This window comes from Bufo gargarizans, chromosome 11 (genome assembly GCF_014858855.1).
Source record: "Bufo gargarizans isolate SCDJY-AF-19 chromosome 11, ASM1485885v1, whole genome shotgun sequence".
In the NCBI taxonomy this organism is placed as follows: domain Eukaryota; kingdom Metazoa; phylum Chordata; class Amphibia; order Anura; family Bufonidae; genus Bufo; species Bufo gargarizans.
Genome location: NC_058090.1, coordinates 32,411,323 through 32,435,222, shown reverse-complemented (window position 1 = coordinate 32,435,222; position 23,900 = coordinate 32,411,323). Strand labels below are relative to the sequence as shown.

Sequence of the window (23,900 nt, the reverse complement as noted above, 5' to 3'; positions counted from 1 at the left end):
TTGTCCAGAGGGGAGAGAACCCCTTTAAGACTACTTGGCTATGCTCCTCACACTCACCTGGAAATGAGGGCTGGAAACGCACTTGGAAATCTGTTTAAACAAAGGCTCTTGGATTTTGACAAACTGTGATGGTTCAATGACGTCCAAGATCTCCTCCAACTCGCCAAGAAACATGACCTGGAAGAAAGAATAATGGCCAAGGCTACGTCAGCTACTTCCAAGTGCTGGAAACACCAAGCAGCATGTGATCTGCCCATCATGGCGGGCAATGAGCCCATCACCATACTGCCCCCCACCCCAATAAGTAAAACCAGGAACGGCCACTGCACAGTGTCCGGAGATGCTGTGTTTTGCCACAGCTGATTGGCAGGGATGTCAGACCCCCACCAATCTACTACTGATGACCTTTACAGGCCACCCGTCAACAGGATCAACCCTAGCAAAACTGGCATACTACTACCCAGTAGAGTTGATCCTGCTGATTAAAATGATATGCAATGAAGACTGTGTGAAGGTTGTCTCACATCAGTAATGTATTGTGATTGTCCATATTGCTTCCTTTGCTGGCTGGATTTATTTTTCCATCACATTATACACTGCTCGTTTTCAAAGGTTATGGCCTCTGCTGCAGTGCAGATACGAGGTGGCCTGGGACGGGAGCTGCTGCGCATGCGTGCCGATGTGCGCACCCAGGGTCCTGGCCAGCGTTTTTATTTACTATAGTGTGCAAGAACGACCACCACTGCTGGATTGCAGGGTGGTCGTAACCCCTGGAAACGAGCCGTGTATAATGTGAAGGAAAAATGAATCCAGACAGCAGAGGAGGCAATATGGACAATCACAATACATTAGTGCCTCGTAGTAACTTATTTGCTGAAGTGAAACAACAATTTAAAAAGATCATGGACACCTCTGAGAATGATTATTCTTTAAGGTTATTGCTGGGGCTAAAAATCATTTTTTTCAATTGCTTTCATTCAAACTTGGCAACAGCTTTTCCTCTAGAGCAGCGTTTCCCAACCAGTGTGCCTCCAGCTGTTGCAAAACTACAACTCCCAGCATGCCCGCACAGCCAAAGGCTGTCCAGGCATGCTGGGAGTTGTAGTTTTGCAACAGCTGGAGGCAGACTGGTTAGGAAAAACTGCTCTAGAGCCCTCACCTTCAGCGCACCCGCAGTCGGTGCTGCTCTGACAACTGGATCGGCAGATGATACAGACTCATTATAGCCAAATTAATTTCTGTTTGATAACAATTTAGTAACAAGTGTTTATGAGCTGTCAGAATTCAAAGATAAGGGCTACAGACCGAGACGCGAGTGCAGCTGCAGATGCACTGAAAGTGGAAGCTGTAGAGGAAAAACTGTTGATTTTTTATTTTTTTTAAATACAGACCAACCCCAAAATTTTTTTATACATTTTGTGCTATGATAAATAAAATGCCCCCCACCCCCAAAGGTGTCCATAGCCTTTTAAAGGAGCCGACCTGTCATCAGAAACCCTTGTCATACTGAATTCAGTCTGTCAACCAGGAATTTCAGAAACTCCTGGGGATCAGCAGTTTTCACGGGGAAAAAGGTCAGACATCCCAGACACCTCGCCTACAACAGGCACTGCAGGGTAAGTGAGGTGAATAGCTGGGTCACGTCTCGTTGCAGCAATGCTCGTAGTTATAGAAGGGGGACCTGCGCAGAAGACCCGTCCACCGGGTCCTGAACAGAGCGCATGGACAGGAGTGGCTGGGTAATAGAACTACTGAGAAGGATGGTGCTATGTACATGTGCTTGTATAGAGACCACCTACCTCTTTTTGACTACAGGTTTTTGGCCAGAACTTCATCAATCCTCTAATGACCTAATAAATAAAGCAACAAATTATTATTACGATCCAAAGACAGAGGAAGACATCTTACGACGCTGACATAAGTACTGGACACTTACTGGTTCTGTGAGGGAAGGGTCTTTTTCCAGGAACTGTACTATACAATATGCCAGCTGGAAAGGAAACAAGAACGAGAGCTTATTAATATGTATACGACCAAATTACATTTTTTGCAGAAACATAAGTGGTTTGTAAGGATACTGCCAGGAGGAATAGCAGAGGAACATAATTTTAAGAGATGCCAGACAACTGTTATTTAGCACACCAAACATGCCAGGAGAGGCGACAGATCCTCTAAAGGCCTCGATAAACATGGCTGCTTTATTCCAGTAAACGGCACCACACTTGTCTACAGGTTGAGTTTGGTACTGCAAGTGAAGAGGGCCGAGCCTCCAATATCACATGCAACCTGGCAATAACTATGGTACCGTTTCTGAAAGGAGGAAAGTCATGTCTTTCTAATACCGAAAATCCCACAATGCACATTTAAAACCTACTGGCAGCACTGCAGTGAGGAGTCTGAATGGGGCAATGGTCAGACACATCGCCGACTGAAACAGACACTGCACATGGCCGCCCTTCGGCAGTCTAAAAGACTTGGAATGAAGGACTTCATTCAAAACGCCCTGACCGTCAAGCAGAGGGACTGGTGGGAGTCCCAGTGAACAGACGTTGATCACCCACCCCGCAGATAGGTGACAAATGTCTGTTTTAAGACAATCCCTTTAAGCAATCTACAAACCACTGGAAGAGAAAAGGGCCATACCTGTGCGTGGAAGAGGGATAAGCTCCTGACCGTGTGCAGGGGGATCAGCACTTTCACAAGGAACTGTTTATGTTCCGATTTCAGAGGTAATGCAAAGCCATTGATAATACTGCAGGAGAAAGCACAGAGGATCGATAGGTTAGTCCATAGAACACAGTGCAGACGTGTCCTCCTTACTTTTCCTATAGACACGCGAAAACCCGAGATGACCAGCTTTGGAAAATAAATACAGTTTTGTGAGTAACGAAAATGAATTTCTTCAAAGCTACTCAACTCATCTTGGGAAACCCCAGAGACAAAGGGGAAGGTAAGGGAGGACTCGTATGTACATTCAGATGAAGCATTTGTTGGTAATCCGCAGCAAAACCAACGTAACTTATCCCAGGCGTACGTGCGGATTTTGCTGTGCATTTCACCTGCTGCTTTGCCAAGTGTTAAACATACAGAAAACCTGCATCATGCCCTAAAGTACACAATAGGAAAAAGTATGCCAAGTATGTAGGGGGTGTTGTAGAAACCCATTCCTTAGCATTATACATTGTAAATCAGGTGCAGAATCTGCACCAAACATCCATGTGGTCTGAACAGAACCTAAAGAAAGGCTAGCAGGTCTGTCCAGGGAGTATATGCTACTTAAAGGGGTTGTCCAACCAATGACATTTAAAAAAAAGAAGGCTTAGAATGGTGTAAAATAATAAAGCAAGACCTTACTGATCCCCAAAAAGAACTGTTCAGACACTTCCTGGTTCCCCAGTTGGTCTCTACGTCCAGGTCGCTACCAACACAGTAAAGCCTCATGCACACGGCCGTTCCGTGCAATGGGTACCGCAATTTGCAGTCCCCAATGCACGGGCAACATCTGTGTTGCAGCCGCGACGGATCCAGACCCGTTCAACTTGAATGGGTCCGTGATCCGCCCGCACTGTAAAAAATAAAAATTATATTCTTTTGCGGTGCTGAAGCACTAATAGAAACACCACGGAAGCACTCCGTAGTGCTTCAGTGGGCTTCCGATCCGTGCTTCCGTTCCGCACCGCATCTCCCGGACCCATTCAAGTGAATGGGTCAGCATCTGTGATGCGGGGTGCACACAGCCAATGCCCGTGTACTGCGGACCCGCGGTATGCGTGTATGCATTACGGCCACAACCGGGCAAGGTGATTATTCAGCCATCACACTGCAGTAGCAAACTGATTGGCTGAGCAGCGACACTTCCTGGGTCAGGAGGGACCACTTCCTGGGTCACAACGGACCAGGAAGTAGAGATCGGCAGGAAGTGAGAGGCATCAGTATGGAAATGCTGGGGGATTGGTAAGGGGAGTATCACTTATTTTATCATTTTACACCATTCTGAACCCATATTTTTTTTAAGCAAATATCAACACCTAGACAACCCCTTTAACACTACCAACAGTCCCGCGTCGGACTACCCCATGAATGGACCACAAAGAACTGTGGTTGATGTGGATTTCCCGATTCTAGCAGCTTCTTGGATGGAATGGGGCATGATTTGGGATTTGGAGGCCACAAGACATAAAAGCGTGACCACATCTTACCTTCCTAATATTTCCAGCAGTTCTGCTACACCATTAAAGTGTTCTGTTTCATAAACAAATCTGAAAGAAAAAAGGTAAAACCATCATTGTACGACACCCGACTACAATCTCCATGCCCCACCCATTAAGCATTTTGGCTTAGAGTTTTCAGAGACTTTTTAACTGGTGACCTATCCTCTGGGACCCCCGCCGATCAGCTGTTTTAGAAGGCCCCAGCGCCCCTGTGAGTGCGGTGACCTTCTGGAAGCCCACCAAGAACAGTGCCGTACACTGTATAGTGGCTGTGCTTGGTATCACAGCTCAGCCCCATTCACTTCAATGGGGCTGAGCTGCGCTTAGACCATGCGACCGATGAATGTGACTGTCACTGGCCTAGGGTAAGCTATGAGAAGGCCACGCCGCTCACAGGAGTGCAGGGAACGTTCAGATACTGATGGACTATCCTGTGGATAGGTCATCAGTTACAAAGACTTGCAAAACCCCTTTAAAGGAATTGCGTCACATGTGCTGCTAGATCGCCGCTAGCACATCCGCAATATACATTCCCCATAGCTCTGAGTGCTTTTATTTAGGCAAAAAAAATATTATACTGTATATACAGGTGAAACTAAAAAAATTAGAATATCGTGCAAAAGTCCATTTATTTCAGTAATGCAAATTAAAAGGAATTGCATTAATGCAGCTTAAAATTTGAGTTTTGCGAAAAGGTTCAATATTCTAGGCTCAAAGTGTCACCCTCTAGTCAGCTAATTAATCCGTACCCCCTGAGCAAAGGGGACCGGAGATCGTGACTTTGGGGTTTCATAAGCTATAAGCCATAATCATCCAAATTATAACAAGTAAAGGCCTGAAATATCTCGCTTTGCCTGTAATGAGTCTCATATGTTAGTTAGTTTCACCTTTTAAGCTGCATTACTGAAATAAATGAACTTTGCACAATATTCTAATCTTTCGAGTTTCACCTGTATGTAAATGAGGCAAGTACGGGGCTGTTACTAACGTTTCTGGAGCCCAGCACCGCCCGCATCATGCAAATCTCCTCCTTGCTACCAGACTTCACAAAGTTAAAGCGCTGTAATCTCGCAGCTAGCGCATGCGCAGCTCGCTGCGGCTCAGTTCCCTGTGGCTGATGCCAGCACAGCGAAGGACATGCTGCTGAGATTACGGTGCTCTAACTAGGTGACCTCTACTTTCACACTGGCGTTTTGGTTTCTGTTTGAGATCCCTTCAGGGCTCTGACAAGCGGTCATAAAACGGGATCAGTTTTGCCCCTTAATGCATTGTGAATGGAAAAGGATCCGCTCAGAATGCATCAGTTCGGCTCCGTTCAGTCTCCATTCCGCTCTGGAGACGGACACCAAAACCCTGCTTGCAGCGTTTTGGTGTCCGTGTAACGAAATTGAGCCAAATGGATCTGTTCTGACACACAATGTAAGTCAATGGGGACGGATCCGTTTTCTATGACACAATCTGGCAGAATAGAAAATGGATCCGTTCTCCATTGACTTTCAATGGTGTTCAAGACGGATCCGTTTTGGCTATGTTACAGATAATCCAAACGGATCCGTTCTGAAAGGATGCAGACCCGCACCAAACGCGAGTGAGAAAGTAGCCTTACAGCAAAGTTCCTGAACCGCACGTACACCGCACATACAATGCACTTACCGTAGAAAAATATTGTTAATCTGTTTTCGAATAAACGCTCTAAGCCCAAGAAATTTGCCATAAATTCTGTGTAAGACTGTTTTTAAGTAGTCCCTTTCACGAGGGTCTTCACTGTCAAAAAGCTCTAAGAGCTGAAAAACAAAAAGCACAGAGGTTACTGCCGATGTCCCGTACAGACTGTCACATGCGCCTACTACCCTTTCAGTAATAAAGTATTTTCTAACATTGCTTCTGATCAACCCCTACAACTAATTTCAGATGACACCCCCTTGTTCTTGTGTTAAGCCGGCATCCTCAAACTGCTGCAAAACTACAACTCCCAGCATGCCCGAACAGCCTACAGGTATCAGCCTACAGCAGGGCATTGTGGGAGTTGTAGTTTTACAACAGCTGGAGGGCCGCAGTTTGAGGATGCCTCCCGAGCCACATTCTAAGATATCGGAGGGGACCTGTCAGCAGGGTTATGCCGCCCGATCTGAGGAGTCCAATTCGATTGAATGGCTTGGAGTAGTTTTGAGGCTGTTCATTAGCCGAGGAAGGTAGTACGTACAAGGCAGTGCTTGATATTCATGTGTACCCCCCCCCCCCCACCCCCCCCCCCCCCACCACGCACCAGTGTAAATGGGCAGGAAACGCCCCAGCTGCTGCCTCTCCTCATAAACGACTATCAAAACTACGACAAGCCACCCAGTATCTTCATCCATTTAATCAGGGACCCCATCACTAGTTTATGCCAACCTCAGATTGATCGGCATGACCCTGGTGACAGATGCCCTTTAAAGAGGAGCAGACGCCTCTGTAGTAACCACCTACACCATCTATGTAATACCAATTCTGGAGCATCTTTTCTTAGAACTATGTTGTGCCATTCCTGAATTATTCCTGCTAGAAGTTTATGAAATAATTTCTAGCAGTTTGCAATAAAGGTCCAAATGGGTGTTATTCGTTTTGGGAGGGTTCCCTGCGCAGTCTGACACTGGCATCACTGACTGTGCAGGGACACACACCCCAACTGGTAACACCCAGATGGACCTTCATTGCAGGCTGCAGCCAATTCTTCATCACTTCTAGTAGGAATAACAGTGCTCCAGAATTGTTATTACATGGGGAATGCAAGTAGTTACTAAAACAGAGATATCAGGAAAGGGGACAGGTCACCCCTAAAGGTTAGATCACCCCTTAAAATCCCTTTCAAGTCTCTCCTGATAAGTTGTATACTTGAGACCTTCCATTTTTTTTGTCTTTGGATCAATGTATTTTTGTAGGCCAGGTCTTCAGATGTGGCCCCCCAAAAGACCTCTGTACAGCGGGTCCTTTTCTGCGGTGCCCCCCCCCCCAGCATGGCCGGACCAGCTGTGGGAATCATACTCATCTAATCCACGACGTTGGGTTCTGGCTCCATCGCTCCCCTAAAAAGCAGCGCAGGTCGGGGGTCTCTCCGAGGGTCATATGGCCGCTGCATTCAATAGCTCCTCAAAGCGATGAGTGAAATGACGCACGGATGACGTGTCACCACTGCAGCCAGCCATTGGGTACAGCAGGTCAAACCTGATGTTAACGTCGGGAGACCCCAAACCCGCAGCACCTGAGTGGGAGCTATGGAGCGGCAGTGTGAATCCCATTGCGGGTTCGGCCACATTGGGGGGGGGGGGGTCCTCAGGAGTGAACGACCCCTTTTAATCTCTTCCCTCAGGATCTGTAGTTATGAGGACCACTGAGCATACTGCCAAGAGGTGAGATATTACTAGCGTATACTATACAATACAGGGGTAGGCAAACTGCACACAATACAAGAAGGTGACACCAGCTACAAAGTGCTTGAGGCCTGAAGAACGCTCAGAGACCAAGGCATTTATGGAATGTCAAAAACAAGACTAGAGAGTATGTCAAGGGCTTGAACCGTCTGAAGTATGCAAGTCAAGAATGCACCAGCATCAAAGAGCAGGTCAGAAATGAAGCCGTTCGCCCTCAATTATCAGCAGAATGAAAAGGAATCCGCCACCAAGACAACCCCCTTGAATTTAAAGTGAAGGTCAACCCTTGAAATCCATTTAGTATTTTAATATAAGCAGGTATTAAATTCCGTGTTCACTGATTAATACTCTATTACAGCGGACAGAGCTTAGTTTTTTTGGATACAGAGCTTCAAATTCGCCGCACAGACATAGCTAACTTAGTAACTTCTTGCAGCTACCACTAGGGGGTACCGTTGAGGCCCTGTTCTCACAATCGTATTTTTGCTCTGCCTCTGATCCACATTTTATTACGGATCTGATGCGGACCCATTCAATTTAATGGAGCCACAAAAAATGTAGACCGCACCACGTGGGCTGTCCGCATCCATATGTCTGTTCCGTGGCTCCATTAAAAATATAGAACACGTCCTATTCTTGTCAGTTTGGCGGACAAGGATAGGCATTGTTACAGTAGGTCCTCAAAAAAAAACAACTGATGTGTTCTGCGGATCGTCAAAATACGCACGGTCGTGTGAATGCACCTTAATTGACAGAACTCACATCACAGTATGCAGTAGGGCTCCCTCTAGTGGTGGCTGCCAGGCTGACCTTTAAAAACCACTTAAAAACAGGGGATTTGGAGCTATGTATCAGTAAGGCCTCATGTTCACGACCGTTGTTTTGGTCCGCATCCGAGCTGCAGTTTTTGCGGCTTGGATGCGGAGCCATTCACTTCAATGGGGCCGCAAAAGATACGGACAGCACTCCGTGTGCTGTCCGCATCCGTTGCTCCGTTCCGTGGTCCGCAAAAAAAATAACCTGTCCTATTCTTGTCCGTTTTGCGGACAAGAATGGGCAGTTATATCAATGGCGGTCCGTGCCGTTCTGCAAATTGCGGAACGCACACGGACGCCATCCGTGTTTTGCGGACCGCAAAACATACAACGGTCGTGTGCATGAGGCCTAACAAGGCTATAAAGAAATCCCGCTATATTGAGAGAGTAATCACCAACAAAGAAATGACGCATAACTGTCCAAATCACCCACTGATGCGCCATATAGCATCCAAAATGCAGCTGAGGAAGAGCGGTAACTGAGGGGTGTACTGCTAACGACAGCGCTGTGCCGACTGACCCCATTATGTCAGTCTAAACAGTGATGGCTAACCTCTGGCACTCCAGTTGTGAAGAAACTACGACTCCCAGCATGCTCCATTCATTTGTATGGCGTTCTGAGAAAAGCCAATCAAGTGTACATCTCGGGAGTTGTAGTTTTTCCCACTGCCGGAGGTTAGCCATCGCAGGTGTAGGACGATATGGAAACAGTGAAGGCAGCACCCACTGTAGACACTAGGTGGCAGTAGAGATTAAAATTAAACCTGAAAGTAAAGAATTAAAGCAAAGTTCCTCGAAGGAAGAAATAGAACACGTTAATCTCATTGCGTTTTCACACACACGGTTACACATTATACGCATAAAATCACATCTACATAGAAATGTTCTACAACTCTAAATACACCAATTATATAGAACTTGTCATTTAATGATTTCATTGATTGTCATTTCTGCTCATTCTGGGCTTAGCAGTCCAGTGGTAGGTCCTACTTCGCGATTAACAGCCACCTGCAGGCGCACCGACACAGGGAAGGCTGTCAATCACATAGTAGGCCCGCCCACTAGGCCACGCTAAAACTCTAACATGATGCTGGCAGATTAAAGGGCATCTGTCAGCAGATTTGTCCCTATGACACTGGCTGACCTGTTACATGTGCGCTTGGCAGCTGAAGGCATCTGTGTTGGTCCCATGTTCATATGTCCCCGCATTGCTGAGAAAAATGATGTTTTATTATATGCAAATGAGCCTCGAGGAGCAACGGGGGCGTTACCATTACACCTAGAGGCTCTGCTCTCTCTGCAACTATCGCGTCCTTTGAACTTTGATTGACAGAGCCAGGTGTGATGACGTTTTTACTACCTACCCCTACTAAAGTGCAGGGGGCGCAGCAGTTGCAGAGAGAGCAGAGCCCCTAGGTGTAATGGTAACGCTCCCGTTGCTCCTAGAGGCTCATTTAAAACTTCATTTTCTCAGCAATGCGGGCACATATGAAGATGGGACCAACACAGATGCCTTCAGCTGCCAAGTGCACATGTAACAGGTCAGCCAGCGTCATAGGTACAAATCTGCTGACAGATGCCCTTTAAAACAACATTTTTATGGTGTCTAAAAAAAAAAAAAAAAAGTCTGAAATTTGCAAACCACAATCACAATTCCTTAGCTGTATGCCAATGCATCTACTGAATTACAATCCACCGGTAATAGCAAGCTAATCAGTGCTGCTACATGGTGAGCCCCTTGCCAGACGAGCCCCTATACAGCTGCACATATGGTGTGCCCTCCTACTCTTCCAATAACAAAAAAATAAAGCGTTACGGCAAAATCCCGAGAACTGGGTTCACTGAATTCCACAGCCCTAAAAACATATTGGAAAGGCTATTTTTGGGCTGTTGGTTGAAGTGTTTGAATAATTTCCATGCTTATTATATCTAGCGATGGAAAAGGGGATAAAAAAAAATGACTGCGACTTACTCCAGGAGGCTCGACGAGATTCTTAAAATATTTGTCTCTAAGCAACAAATGTCTTCCTCTGGGACTCCAAGAAACTCAACCGGCTTGGCAAGCACGAGAAAGCCCATTTACCCTGCCTAATATTAAGAGATCGCTATCTACAAGAGCCGACGCTGGGCCTGGAGATGGGAACAAGCTCATAACCCTCGTGTTTGGAAGGAAGAGGAATTAGGACGGGATTTATCACATTCAGGATTGTCAAATAGAAGTCAGACCAGCCACAGCCCAAGAACAAAGGGGGGGAGGGGGGGGGGGTTGTAAAGGGGTATTCCCATATGGGACACTGATGGCATATCGCTAGGCTAGGCTATGCCATCAATTATCAGCAGGGGCGGACTAGGAACTTAAAGCGGCATTGGAAATGTAACTAAAAGTGGCCCCATTTTGGAGTCCGGTCAAAAGGGAGGCAACACCAGCAATACCACATTGCAGCACGTTATACCACCCCAACAGAGCCAAATGCCAGAGTGCATCAAAATACGGCCCCGGCAGCAAAAAAATCCACAAAAACTGCCACTGTCTAGGTGTGAGGAGGGCTCAGGCGGCACCCTGGGCATCTGCCCATCGGGAAGTTGCCCTGTATATCAGATAGCAGGTCCCAGAGATGGACCTGTACCTACCTTCCAGAAAGGGGTCCTGAAGTGAAGGGCGAGCACACTGCGCGTGCGCAGCCACACTCCATTTATAGATATGGGACTTCCAAAAATAGCCAGCCTTGGCTGCTTTAAGGAGTCCCATATGGACGATTGGAGGGGTACGGCTATGAGACTTCCAAAAATAAAACGAGCCAGCGTTTGCTCGGATATTTTTGGAAGGCCGATAGCAGTAAATGGAAAAGACACAGCGGATGCGCAGTACACTCGCTCTTCACTTCGGGGCCCAGTTCTGGAGATGGATGCGAGCGACACTTTTGGGACCCGCTTCTATCTGATATATTTTTGGCATATTCCTGTGCCAATCCCACCTCTGTGAACCCCTTTCCGTCTCCAGAACTGGGACACCAGCTGTGCACCGGAACTGTGTGAATGGACACCATGTAATGCTTAATTTCCCCTGTGGAGGCGCTGCAGCGAAACTGAGCACTTACTGCCAGCATGTCCCACAGAAAACAGACAATCCCTGGAGGACCCAGCACGGAGACTCTTTGTGAGCAGCTGATTGTCAGGGGACCCTTCTAATAAGCAGAGACTGTCCACACTTGGAGAACCCTTTAAACATTCCTCATCAAGCAAATAATGTAGAAAAAAATAAAAATAAAATGACAATTAACACATGTGAAGGAAATGTGCTTACCTGTAATACAAATTTTTGATCTATGTACTTTTTGGCAATACTGGGCTGAAATTCTTGGCTTTCCAAAAATCGTATGAAAAATTCATATACAAGCTGAAAGAACACAGAGGAGAAACAACCGATCAGTAGGATCTCCCAGGGTCAGCGGCAGCCTTACCAGATGGGGGTCTGTCCTTCTAGACATAGGAGCAGGTGTCAGCGTTGGGACCCTCGCCAATCAGACATTTACGGTCTACGGACATGCTGCAAATACCTTTTTAATACATGGACCTCGCCATCCACAACTAAAAGTTTCCTTTCGCCCAAATAACAGGTTTCCGATACGTCATAAGGATTGGTCCTGAACACTGATTGATGTTGGTGAGGCTGGCTTCTATTTTAGACATCAAACAAGTGGCGGCACACGTGTATTCCTTGTGTACTCCCTGTCTATCACTTCTAAGAGAATACAGAGCGTCATGGCTGCTCAGGGAGTGTATACATGTGCCTATGGCCTCGGTGTGCCACGTGCATGACCTCTAATGAAAGACTGACCAGAATAGAACACGTGGCTTCTCCCAACATCTCAATATTACAACAATGCACGGCCGCTCCATCCAACTCTGTGGTGCTGAGGAGCACTAGTCCCATAGAGTTGAATGGAGTGGCATATCCGAAGCTCCATTCAGATGGGATGATGGGGCCCGATCCTCAAAATCAGCGGTTGTTGTAGTCTGACAGCCCGTTTAAAGAAGCCCTCCACAAAAGAAATGTATTCTCTCACCTGTTAGAAAGGTACATGATGTACATTGTAGTGAAGGTAATCTTCTTACCAGCGACTATATTGTGAGTTATAACCTCCCTTCTGATACTCAGCTGTGTCATGTGACCAGCACTATGGTCTCCAACTGACACAGGATGGGAAGTCAGTTCCTTCTCTGTTCATTCCTATGAGACTGACACTGAGGCTGCCATAGGAATACTAGGGTTGTTTCAATCCCAATTTTTTAATCAATTGCGATACCATAAAAAAGTATTGCGATACTCGATACCACGCGAAAAAAATAAAACCCCAAAAAAGCAGCGTGCATTTTATGGAACGTCCGGCAAAATGGCAGATCGTGCGTTTTTTTAAATTTTTTTTTCTGTTACGGCGTTCACCGCATAGGGGATATTTTTTATATTTTTATAGTTTGCACTTTTTTGGGCATGGCGATATGTAAAATGTTTATTTACTTATTGTTTATATATTTTATATGTAAAATTAGGAAAGGGGGTGATTTAAACTTAATATTTTGGTGTGTTTTTTTTGTTTGTTTTTTTACTTTTCCCCTCTTAGGGGCTAGAACCTGGGATCTTTTCATCCCTTGTCCTATTCACCCCAATAGAGCTCTATGATGGTGAATAGGACCTTTGTGCACACAGCAGCAGGGAGATTACCATGGCACCCTGGCTGCCATAGTCACCGATCGGAGACCCAGGCTTACACTGCTGGGGCCCCGATCGGAAGCTGCCACTGCACCACCAATGAGGAGGAGGGGATCCTGTGGCCACTACCACCAATGATTATAATACTGGGGAGGTTGAGGGGGGGCGCACTACGCCACCAAAGATAAATAACCTTTTAATACAAAACACAGGAAGAGACTTCTATGACAGGGCGCTGCAATCCACGGCAGTCAACTCCTCAGATGCTGCACCTGAGGGGTTAACTGCCGCGGATCGCTGCGCCCTGTCATAGAGGTCGCGTGCCGGCTGATTCTACTGCTGGCACCCGCCGCCTATATTTGTATTAATGGGCGAGTTATCATTGGTGGCACGGTGGCCACAGCCCCTCCCCTCCTCCCCTCCTCCACCCCTCTCTCTTCTTATTGGCAGCAGCGGCACAGGGGGGGGGGAGGGAGAGACTCCTTCTCCCCTGTGCTGCTGAGGAGAAAATGGAGCGCGCTGAGAGCAGCGTGCTTCATGTTCTCTGATACTAGGCTGTGCCATAGCACAGCCTAGTATCGGTAAATGTCAAATCCTGGTATCGAATCGATACTGGAACAAAAGTATTGATTGGGCATTGATAATTCGATACCCGCTACAACCCTAAGGAATACATAGAGAAACTGGCTTTCTGTCCACACAAGATGTGGAGAGTAAGTGACTTCCTGTTCTGTGTCCGTTGGAGACCAGTGTTGGTCACATGACACAGCTGAGGATCAGAAGGGAAGGTTATAACTCACAAATACAGTCACCGGTAAGAAAATTACCTTCACTACAGTATACATCATGTACCTCTCAAACAGGTCAGAGAATAACATTTTTTGTGGGAGTACTTCTTTAATGAAACAATTTTTTTTTTTTCTTTCATGACCGCAGTTCGCTTCATTTGGCTTATAGATTCCTACGATTTCCCATAAATGGAGCCACTGTGACGGACATCTCGTTGCCACTACGTGAGTGAATTTAATCTGTCTTCTTGTCAAGTCTTCAGCTTGTGTGCGAGACTTATAATGTTTAGATTGAAGAGCGAGGCCGTACAAGGAGCTTTTCCGCAGCAGAGTATACGCTGGGAGTGGAAGCGCCAGTTCTATTTTTACCTTGCACTTAGGCACTAGAACCTGACAAACCACTGTGCAGGCAATGTACTTACACGCCGTGCTATAGACGGAGCAGGTCCGACTTACCTGTAAGTGCGGCCACGACGCCTCGAGGGTGGGTTCATCTTCTTCAGGATCAAACTCGTTGCTGTCGCTCGGAGGGAGGGTCCTAAATATATTGCAAGATACCTAGAAAGTGATCAGAAGAGAACGACTTGTCATTTTACAGACACCACTACGTCCAGAACTCAATAGAAAAAAATAAAAATAAATTTATATATATATATATATATATATATATATATATATATATATATATATATATATACACATATACATATACATATATACACACACACACACACATAAAGGCCCCATTCACACGACTGCATTTTTGTTCCTCATCTAATCTGCATTTTTTGCGGATCGGATGTGGACCCACTCATTTTAACGGGGCCGCAAAAAAACGCGGACAGCACTCAGTGTGTCTGTATGTCCATTCTAGGTGACGGCAAGTTAGAGAGACTGTCCAGGTGTCGTCTCCCATCCAATGCAACCTGATCACCCACATCTCTCCACACCAGATGTGCCTTTGCAACCAAAACTTTGCAAAGTCGCTATTAAAAAATGTATACCGTTTATGCAAACTAACGTCTCCACGGTATGTCTGCTCTTATCATATCTGTCCCCTGCTTCTTCACTATCATCTTTTGGGGATTTGAGCAGAAAGTTGGGGAAACAGACCGCTAGATCTGACTACACAGGGTCTGTTTGTTGTCTGTTACCATGGAGACGCACAGGTCTGCATAGCAGCTGTAGATTCCAAAAGGTAGGAATGTTTGTTATAAGGTGGTTTGCAAAGTGGCTTTCGTTTTTCCTTTCAGAGGCACTTGAGCAAAAATAATGGTTGTGAGGGTATATGGATGTTACTACTAGGGGGTTGGTATATTGTGAAGCCCCGTTTGAGGCTTGAGCACACAAAGTCATTTAAAGGGGTTTTGCAGTTTGTTTGAACTGATGATCTATCCTAGGGATAGATCAGCATCTGATTAATATTTTTGGGCCTTCGAATTTGGCGACTTTGTTTCACACCCTCAATGTTTCAGCAGTTGAACTGCGCTAGCTGCTTAAAGGGGTTCTGCAGTTTGTTTAAAATGATAATCCAGCCTAGGGATAGATCATCAGCATCTGATTGACGGGGGTCCGACACCCGGGACCCCCGCTGATCAGCTGTTTGAGAAGGCAGCGGCACTCTAGTAGCGCCCCGGCCTTCTCACTGTTTACCGCAGGCCCAGTGATGTCACGACTAGTATCACTGGCCTGGGCGCGGCTAAGCTCCAGTTCAAGTGAACAGAGCTTAGCCGCGCCCAGGCCACTGATACTAATTGTGACGTCACTGGGCCAGCGGTAAACCGCGAGAAGGCCGCTGCACTACTGCCAGCGCTGCTGCTTTCTCAAATAGCTGATCGGCAGTGGTCCCGGGTGTCGGACCCCCGCCGATCAGATGCTGATGATCTATCCAGAGGAGAACTGCAGAACCCCTTTAAGCAGCTAGCAGGTTTCAACTGCTGAAACATTGAGGGTGTGAAACAAAGTCGCCAAATTCGAAGGCCCAAAAATATGAATTCTCCATGACCATCGTGTAAAGTGGCCGCATGGGCTGTAATCTGGCAAAGAAACCTGCAAATGGGCTGGGTCCGAGTTCAATACCAAACAGAGCCCACGGACAAGAGGGGGGGGGGAGCAGCCACTTTTTGTCTGATCCCTTTAACACCAGTGAAATGCAGGAAGGCAAGTCAGGAAGTCTAGGAAGACAAACGCCAAAACAGTAGTTGGGATACTGGAAGCGTGATCGTCCCAAGACCCCTCCTCAGCCCTGAATATTTCACGAGTACGGCAGACTAATGAAGGCTTACCTCCTCTCCACTAATTGCCAGCAGGTTTTGATCTTTTTTAGGACACCCTCCACCGTAATATTTTTTTGCACGGCTAGTCTGCTACTAGTGCAACTTTAACCTGGCGCACATCGGAGGCTGGAAGTAATATTTGTGCTATAGTGCGGTACTTGAGCGTTTGGCATGACTACTACTACTAGGCGTAAAGGAGGAACCATTCAGCGCCCATGTTAGGCGCCATAAAACATGACAAAGTCCATTTAGTTCCGGGTTTAATAATTACACAGCACAATACGTAGAAGTATTAAAGAAACAGGAGGCGTAAAGTCAACAAGATACGTAAGGTAAAGGAAGGGCTGGGTCTGTGAAGAAGCCTGGCAATATGTGAGATAAGAGTGTTTATGGGGCAAATAATTCCCTGAATTTCCCCCCACCCATAACCCCCAGGATCCAACAAGTAGCTCTCAGCTGCACAAATGGAGAAGACAACGTCTAGTATCCCTTTAAGAGCGACAAAAGCAATTCAGACCCGTTTAGAGGTATCAGATTTGCTCCCATTTTTGGTACCAATTCTGCAAGGAAAATGTGCAATAAGCTACAGTACAAACCCCCGTTAGCACAAAGCGACTTTTTGCTCTCTGAATTTGAGGGCACACTGCAGATTTTGAGGCGGATGCAGCAAATAATTTCCACTGTAAATCTGTAGGTGCTGCGCACATATTTTGTCGCCGGTTTTTGCACCGGAAAAGGGTGAAAGCTTTAAATTTCTGCAGCATGTGCCGAAATCTGTGCAGAATTTTTCTGGTATTGGATGAGATTTTAAAAACCGCACCCACTGTACTATAAATTGCTGAAGCATTGCGGTACGTCGTTTGTGTCGCAAATCCACTAGTTTGGACTCTGCTTTATAGTCTCGGGACTTTAAAAACGCACTTGAAAGTTTTATCACTTACCACAGCAGATGCTACACACGTCGAGGTAGGCAAGCGGTCACCCCCTGGAGCTACCGTCTTCTCTGTCGGCAAGTGGTGGGGGTTTCCACATGTTGAAGCAGGGAACTGCAAGACCACCCGCACATGAGAAACGGTGGCAAAAATGGTGTGGGGTTCCTCAGTTCACTAAATAACTACTGCATCAGATGCAATTTCAGTTCTTACAAGTACGGCAGCTGAGAGCATGCTGGGAGTTGTAGTTCCAGCAACAGCTGAAGAGGTACAGGTTGGAGGGCCCTAATAGACGGCAGCGAGAACCGCTCTATAATACAGGCCATATCTCCAGCGGTCCGGGGCTGACAACCTGCGCCGTGGCCTTCATCGAACGAACGTCCTGCAGAGTGCTTCTATTTTTACGCCTCTGGTATTGTAATGCTATTTGAAGCGTTTTTTTTCGTACACACCTCCCTGCATTAATCACGGATGTGCTGAGCGAGCGGCCACGCTACCCGTACACGCTTTGATCATACAATGTCAAACAAACGGTTTCTGTGGAGGGGGACCAGAACCAGTCGCTTCCCTTGATGCCACAGACACAGGGCTGCTGGGGTGAACTGGTCGGCTCGATTCCCTTCCCTTTTAACTTTTGATGAGCTTTTCATCCTGTACTTTGAAGGAGGAAGCAGCGCGGGTTTATAATTAACTCCTGACTTCCCCTCGATGTGAAGGGACGGCTTCCAGCGGCGGTCTGGGGTGCCCTGGATTTACAGCATTAGTCTGGTTATCGTCTGTAGTACATGGCACCGACCTGCTCCACTGCGCTGTACGTCGTTCCCGTGGTCGTCGGATACACAAACAGACCCTTATGCAATTTTAATAAGATGCCAATTAACCCATAAGTATGCTTTTGGAGAGTGGGAGCAGTCCAGGGGACCTGGAGGTAACCCACATTAACCTAGATGTCATGGACTGCTAAAGCTGGCGACATACCTGCTGCCAGCCTCCATACACATGCACGCCCGGCACCCATCAATAGGGACATGGGAAAAAGCCATTACCAGAAACCTCTGATGGTGGCTTATCTCCACTGAGAACAAAAGGATTGGACATGTTGAAATCCAACATGCACAATGCTCCCCCTCACCCCTCAACTTGAAGAGTCGGGAGGCTCCCGCTATACAGCCTGCCGGATCATACGGGTGCAAGGCAGCTATAGTGGCATCAATTCTTTTCTAGTATGTGGTCATACACATGACAGCTGACTTCATCAGGGTGAACTGACCGTGTGTATGGGGGTCTCCTGACTCTCCTGCAATGACAGATGTCATGGGAGAGCAGGATCTGGCTGGTGGATGTCAACATGCCCAATGCCTATGTTCTCAGGAGTGCCTGGCAGTGGAGTACTCCTCTCTTGCCAATCGGAACACATGCACTCTTGGCCAGGGAATGCGTGCATGTGTACGATGGTTGGTGCAAGATCGCCAGCGGCCAAATAAGAAGCGAGCCATGTATTGTGTATGCGCGGTCTGAGACCTGGTCAGAAAATCTAGCTATCCTCTGCCAATCATTTTTTTGCCAGATGCCCCCACCGTAGCAAAAGTACTCATCCAGCCATGAAGAATACGACACGACAAACACACCTCTGGCTGGTATTCTTCTTGTGCATTTGCTAATCACCAGAAAATATTTGTTCGGCATGCAAATTAGGCACAAAGTGCACAGCGGGGCGTTTCTCAACCTCCAGAGAGCACAATACCTCTCCTGCGCGCTCCTGACTCCCGGTGACGTCACCGATGCACTGCTGCTCCGCCTGGGCCTGCACACCACAGTACATAGTGCAGGCATCGGCCTCAATGTATGTCAGGCACATGCGCAGCGAAGCCGACTTGGTTCTTGTGGAGGCGCAGTGGTCTCGCAGTGAGTACATATAGTGAGGCCAATGCCCTTACCATGTACTGTGGTGCGCAGGCCCAGGCAGAGGGGAGCTACTGGGCTCTCTAAATAGGTGGATATGGAAAAAACTTTTTCTGGGGAAAGCAACTGCACAAAAATACCAAAAGTATGTTTTAAAGCATGTTTGAGTGCACAACAGCATTACTTATAGGCCAGAAATTGTTTTCCCTTTAAAGGCATTTTCCGAGATTATTCTCATTTTCCAGTATCTGATCGGTGGGGGTCCAACACCCGCAACCCCCGCTGATCAGCTGTTTGAGTGCCGCTGCCTTCTCCCTGCTCACCAAGCACAGTGCCGTACATTATATAGCGGCTGTGCTTGGCATCGCCCTCAGCCCCATTCACTAGGCCACGTGACTGATGAACGTGACATCACATGGCTTAGGCTAAGGCTACCTTCACACTAGCGTTCAGCAAGGATTCAGCAAAAACGCTACCGTTACTGATAAGAGTACTTTCACACTAGCGTTTTTCTTTTCCGGCATTGAGTTCCGTCCTAGGGGCTCAATATCGGAAAAAAAAAAAATGATCAGTTTTATCCTAATGCATTCTGAATGGAGAGCAATCCGTTCATGATGCATCAGTTCAGTCCCTCTTACGTTTTTGGGCCGGAGAAAATACCTACAGTTTGCTGCAGTTTTCTCTCCGTCCAAAAATACTGAACACATGCCGGAATCCGGATCCGGCATTAATTTCTATTGAAATGTATTAGTGCCGGATCCGGCATTAAGTGTTCCGGCAAAACGCATCATGGTTTTCTGGTCTGTGCATCTTTAAAAATGCAAAAAAATAAATAAATACTGGATCAATTTTTACCCTAATACAACCGTCTGCATCCGTTCAGAACGGATCCGGTTGTATTATCTCTAACATAGCCAAGATGGATCCGTCTTGAACACTATTGAAAGTCAATGGGGGACGGATCCGTTTTCTATTGTGTCAAGAGAAAACGGATTCGTCTTGCTCCGCATCCCAGGACGGAAAACAAACTGCAGCATGCTGCTCTCCGGTACGAGAACGCAACCAAACGGAAGGGAATGCACTTTGGAGAACTCCGTTCTGTTCAGTTACATTTTGTCCCTATTGACAATGAATGGGGGAAAAACGGAAGAGTTTTTTTTCCGGTATCGAGACCCTATGACGGATCTCAATACGGGAAAATAGAAACGCTAGTGTGAAAATAGCCTAAGTTGCAAGAATACAGCGGTGCTACTGTGAGCGCTGGGGCCTTCTCCTGGGTGTCGGACCCCCACCGATCAGATACTGATGACCTATCCTGAGGAGAGGTCATCAGTATTAAAGTCCCGGACAACCCCTTTAATGCCAAGCGACCTTTTAAATCCCCATTCATCTTAGTCTCCACCACAGTTACAAATACTGGATAAAATATATTAAAGGGGTATTCCACTTATAATAAGTTACCTCCTATGCACAGGAAAGGAGATGACTACTAGACTGGTGGGGGTCTGACGGTGACCCCTGAAACAACTGAAGTGGCAAGTCTGGCATGTGCACTGCCATTCATTCATCTCTATGGGACAGGCAGAGATAGAGGGCAGCACTCGACTATCTCCAGCAGTCCCCATAGAGATGAGAGCACAGGCAGGGCACATGCTGGACTTGCCGCTCCTCACTGGTACATGTCCGTCTTCACAACAATTCTGCCCAGGAACCAGGAGGAACAGGATGAACAACTCTATACACCCTGCACGGACAGTGGAACGGTGTGACACAGCCTCGCCAGGTCTGGACAGGAGCATGCTAGAAGGCTCTGCGTAGTCTCTAGGGTAGACACACAAAACTGGAGGCAATAGATACTCCAGTGCTAGATTTACATGATGGAGGTCTGTGTGCGCAGATTAATCACTGCTACAATTAACCAGACATCCAAGCAATAAAACAGATCTCACGTCAAACAAACCGTCTCAGAAGACAGGACGCCCTGGGAGGGGAGCACGTCCCCTATTACACAAAACGCGTGCAAGGCAGGAAAGGGTTAAGCGGAAAACCGCTCATTAAGCTGGTAGCACAGCGCTATAGGTTAATAGCCGGCTACAAACCCCTGCACCCCCCGGCATCGATTACAATAGTTACCAGGTACCAACTGAATATGCCCGCCGCAGAAGAGAAAGGCTGGGTCCATGGGCATGGGCTAGGGGAGGACACGAGGAACTCCCAAAAACGTCCACCGGTTGGGTGCCAGGTTATAGCATATAGCTACCTGACTCCTGTGATAAGGCAGAGCAGGAGTCAAATAGCCGCCAGGTCACACCACACCACATCAGCACTGGCCACTACAAGGAAAAAGGCTGCAAATGTTTGCAGAGGGTCTCAGGAGCTGGACAGTGGTCTTCACTACATTCCGTACATATTCCTTCTATTAGTCCAGCCCCCGCGCTCCTGTAGGATGCTGCAGAAATCCACGCGCACGCTGCAGAAACAACCCCATTCAGATGTATGGATTTTAGTTTTGACATTTCTGTCAGGCGCACGTGAATTCGCCCTCGGACAGGCAGGCGGCCGACCTGCTTTTGTCTGCCATTTACTTTCTGTTTTTACTATACTGTCAATTTATAGGTTTACAGCTTCCCCGAGCTGGAAAGTGTTAGGGAATATGCTGGCACTGGATAAATAGTTTATGGCAATTTCCAAAATGGACATGATGTAGCCTGAAGCCTAAGGCCCCTTTCACACGAGCGAGTTTTCCGCTCGTGTGAATCCTAACCCATTCATTTCAATGGGTCTGTGTACATGAGCGGTTTTTTTTTCCCGCATCAGTTCTGCGTTGTGTGAAAAACGCAGCATGCTCTATATTCTGCATTTTTCATGCAGCCCTGGCCCCATACAGGCGAATGGGGCTTCAGTGAAAAACGCATTGCACCCGGAAGCAAGTGCGGGTGTAAGGTTTTTTTCACTGATGGTTGCTAGGAGATGGTGTTTGTACACATTCAGTTTTTTATCACGTGCGTGAAAGACACCCCAAAACTGATTGCACCCGCGCGGAAAAAATTTAATGCAATCGCAGACAACACTGACTGAAATTGCTTGCAAAATGGTGCAAGTTTCACTGAACGCATCTGGAGCCAACCGCCACGCTCGTGTGAAAGAGGCCTAAGGGCTTGCCTCTCCATACACAACAACTTTCAAAGCGACCTATCAAGTCTGGCTCTTGGCAAACAGCAGACTCTGCTCGGGGAAGCCGTGGCCAGCCAGCCAGATGAATGGCCGTCCGTCCTGGCTGCTAGGAGGAGGTCCTGAGCTTAGGGCATATGGGCAGGGGCGGTACAGTGTTAGGACTCACCATTCTTACTGCTTCAGGATACGTCTGTTCTGTGAGGCAGCCTCTGCTTATCGTGATGTAGTCAACCAGCTCGTTCAGAGTAGACCGCTTGTATTCCTTCATTTTAAGATCAGACAGTGTATCCATGAAATCAAATATGACACAGCACTGCTGAAGTTTCTTGAGGAACAGTTCGGGCTGCTCTGTGGTTGTGACGTCTGAAAGGTAAAACACACAGCATTAGACCGGTACACCATCACAAAGGAATCCTGAAAGGGCATCTGTCAGCAGTTCTGTACCTATGACACCGGCTGACCTGTTACATGTGCGCTTGGCAGCTGAAGGCATCGGTGTTGGTCCCATGTTCATATGTGCCCGCATTGCTGACAGATGCCCTGTAATGGGGTTATCCCATTAAGTATCCACAGGGCAGGAGATAAATGCTGGATCACTATGAATTTCATCCCATAGAAGTGAATGGAGCGGAGGAATAACACGCACATGACTGATCCTTTCAAAGAAGTGACTCCAGGACCCTCCGTCCTCCGGGGGTCCCAGAAGTCAGTGATCCAACATCATCTATCCTGTGGGATAACCTCTTTAACCGGGTTTCTGAGATTTTGATAATCGATGGCCTGTCCTAAGGATAGGTCATCGATATCAGATCGGTGGGGGTCCGACTGCCAGCACCCTCGGCGATCAACCGTTTGAAGAGGCCGCATTGCCCCGGTGAGCGCTGCAGCCTCTTAGGCCAGTGACGCCACGTTCGTCGGTCACGTGACCTAGGTGCGGCTCAGCCCCATTCAAGTGAATGGACTGCAATACCAAGTACAGCCACTATACGATGTACGGCACTGTGCTCGGCAAGCTACAAGGAAGCCGTGGCCCACCTCCTCAAGTAGCTGATCGTCGGGGGTGCCAGATTTTTTTTAATCGCAAATTTTCCGATTGACGATTTTCACAATCAAGAAAATAATCACTGGAGATCACGAATTCTCTAATATATGACGAATATTCGCGAAATATCAGGAATTGGAATATTGCCCCTGCCGCTGATGCCGATGGCCTGTCCGGAGGATACATGCAGTATTCGCCCCAGCGTCTACTCTCTTCTGTTTCATTAACTATTTGCATTCTTTTTCTTAGAACTCTGCATAAAACTCTGTTACTCCTCCTGGAAATGCATGAATAAACTTGAAAAACTGTGCGCTAAGCCGTCCTCTGGTCAACAAGGCATGTTCCCACACAGTCAGCACCTCATATACCGTAATCGCCTTGAACTTATGATGAAGATGCGGTTACTACACTATTGTCAGCTAGACGCATCGTATCCATTATCCACCTTCGAAAACAATTGCTCAAGGCATATATAATAGAAGCTGAAGCAACGCTGCAATAGTACTAAACACAGTACATTAAAACCGTCCCACCCTCTTGCCGCTACAGCTCCTATGCGCATGACGATGCGTCTCCATAGTAACAGACTACAAACCGCGTCGTCTGATCCTGCAGTCATATTACCTTCCATCTGTCCTCTAC

General features: G+C 47.1%; 1 protein-coding gene across 3 annotated transcripts in view; it reads right to left on the bottom strand.

Annotated features, from left to right (window-relative positions):
• The window catches only part of PPP2R5E (protein phosphatase 2 regulatory subunit B'epsilon), a 64,374-nt gene that overhangs the window by 18,535 nt on the left and 21,939 nt on the right, over window positions 1–23,900 (bottom strand). For all 3 annotated transcript variants that reach the window (XM_044272810.1, XM_044272811.1, XM_044272812.1), the window contains exons 3-11: window positions 22,383–22,579; window positions 14,389–14,490; window positions 11,738–11,830; window positions 5,865–5,995; window positions 4,200–4,259; window positions 2,644–2,752; window positions 1,937–1,990; window positions 1,800–1,850; window positions 58–177 (exon numbers count right to left, since the gene is read on the bottom strand). In XM_044272810.1, the coding sequence (XP_044128745.1) occupies window positions 58–177; window positions 1,800–1,850; window positions 1,937–1,990; window positions 2,644–2,752; window positions 4,200–4,259; window positions 5,865–5,995; window positions 11,738–11,830; window positions 14,389–14,490; window positions 22,383–22,579 (917 nt within the window). The remainder of the gene's footprint in view (window positions 1–57; window positions 178–1,799; window positions 1,851–1,936; window positions 1,991–2,643; window positions 2,753–4,199; window positions 4,260–5,864; window positions 5,996–11,737; window positions 11,831–14,388; window positions 14,491–22,382; window positions 22,580–23,900) is intronic.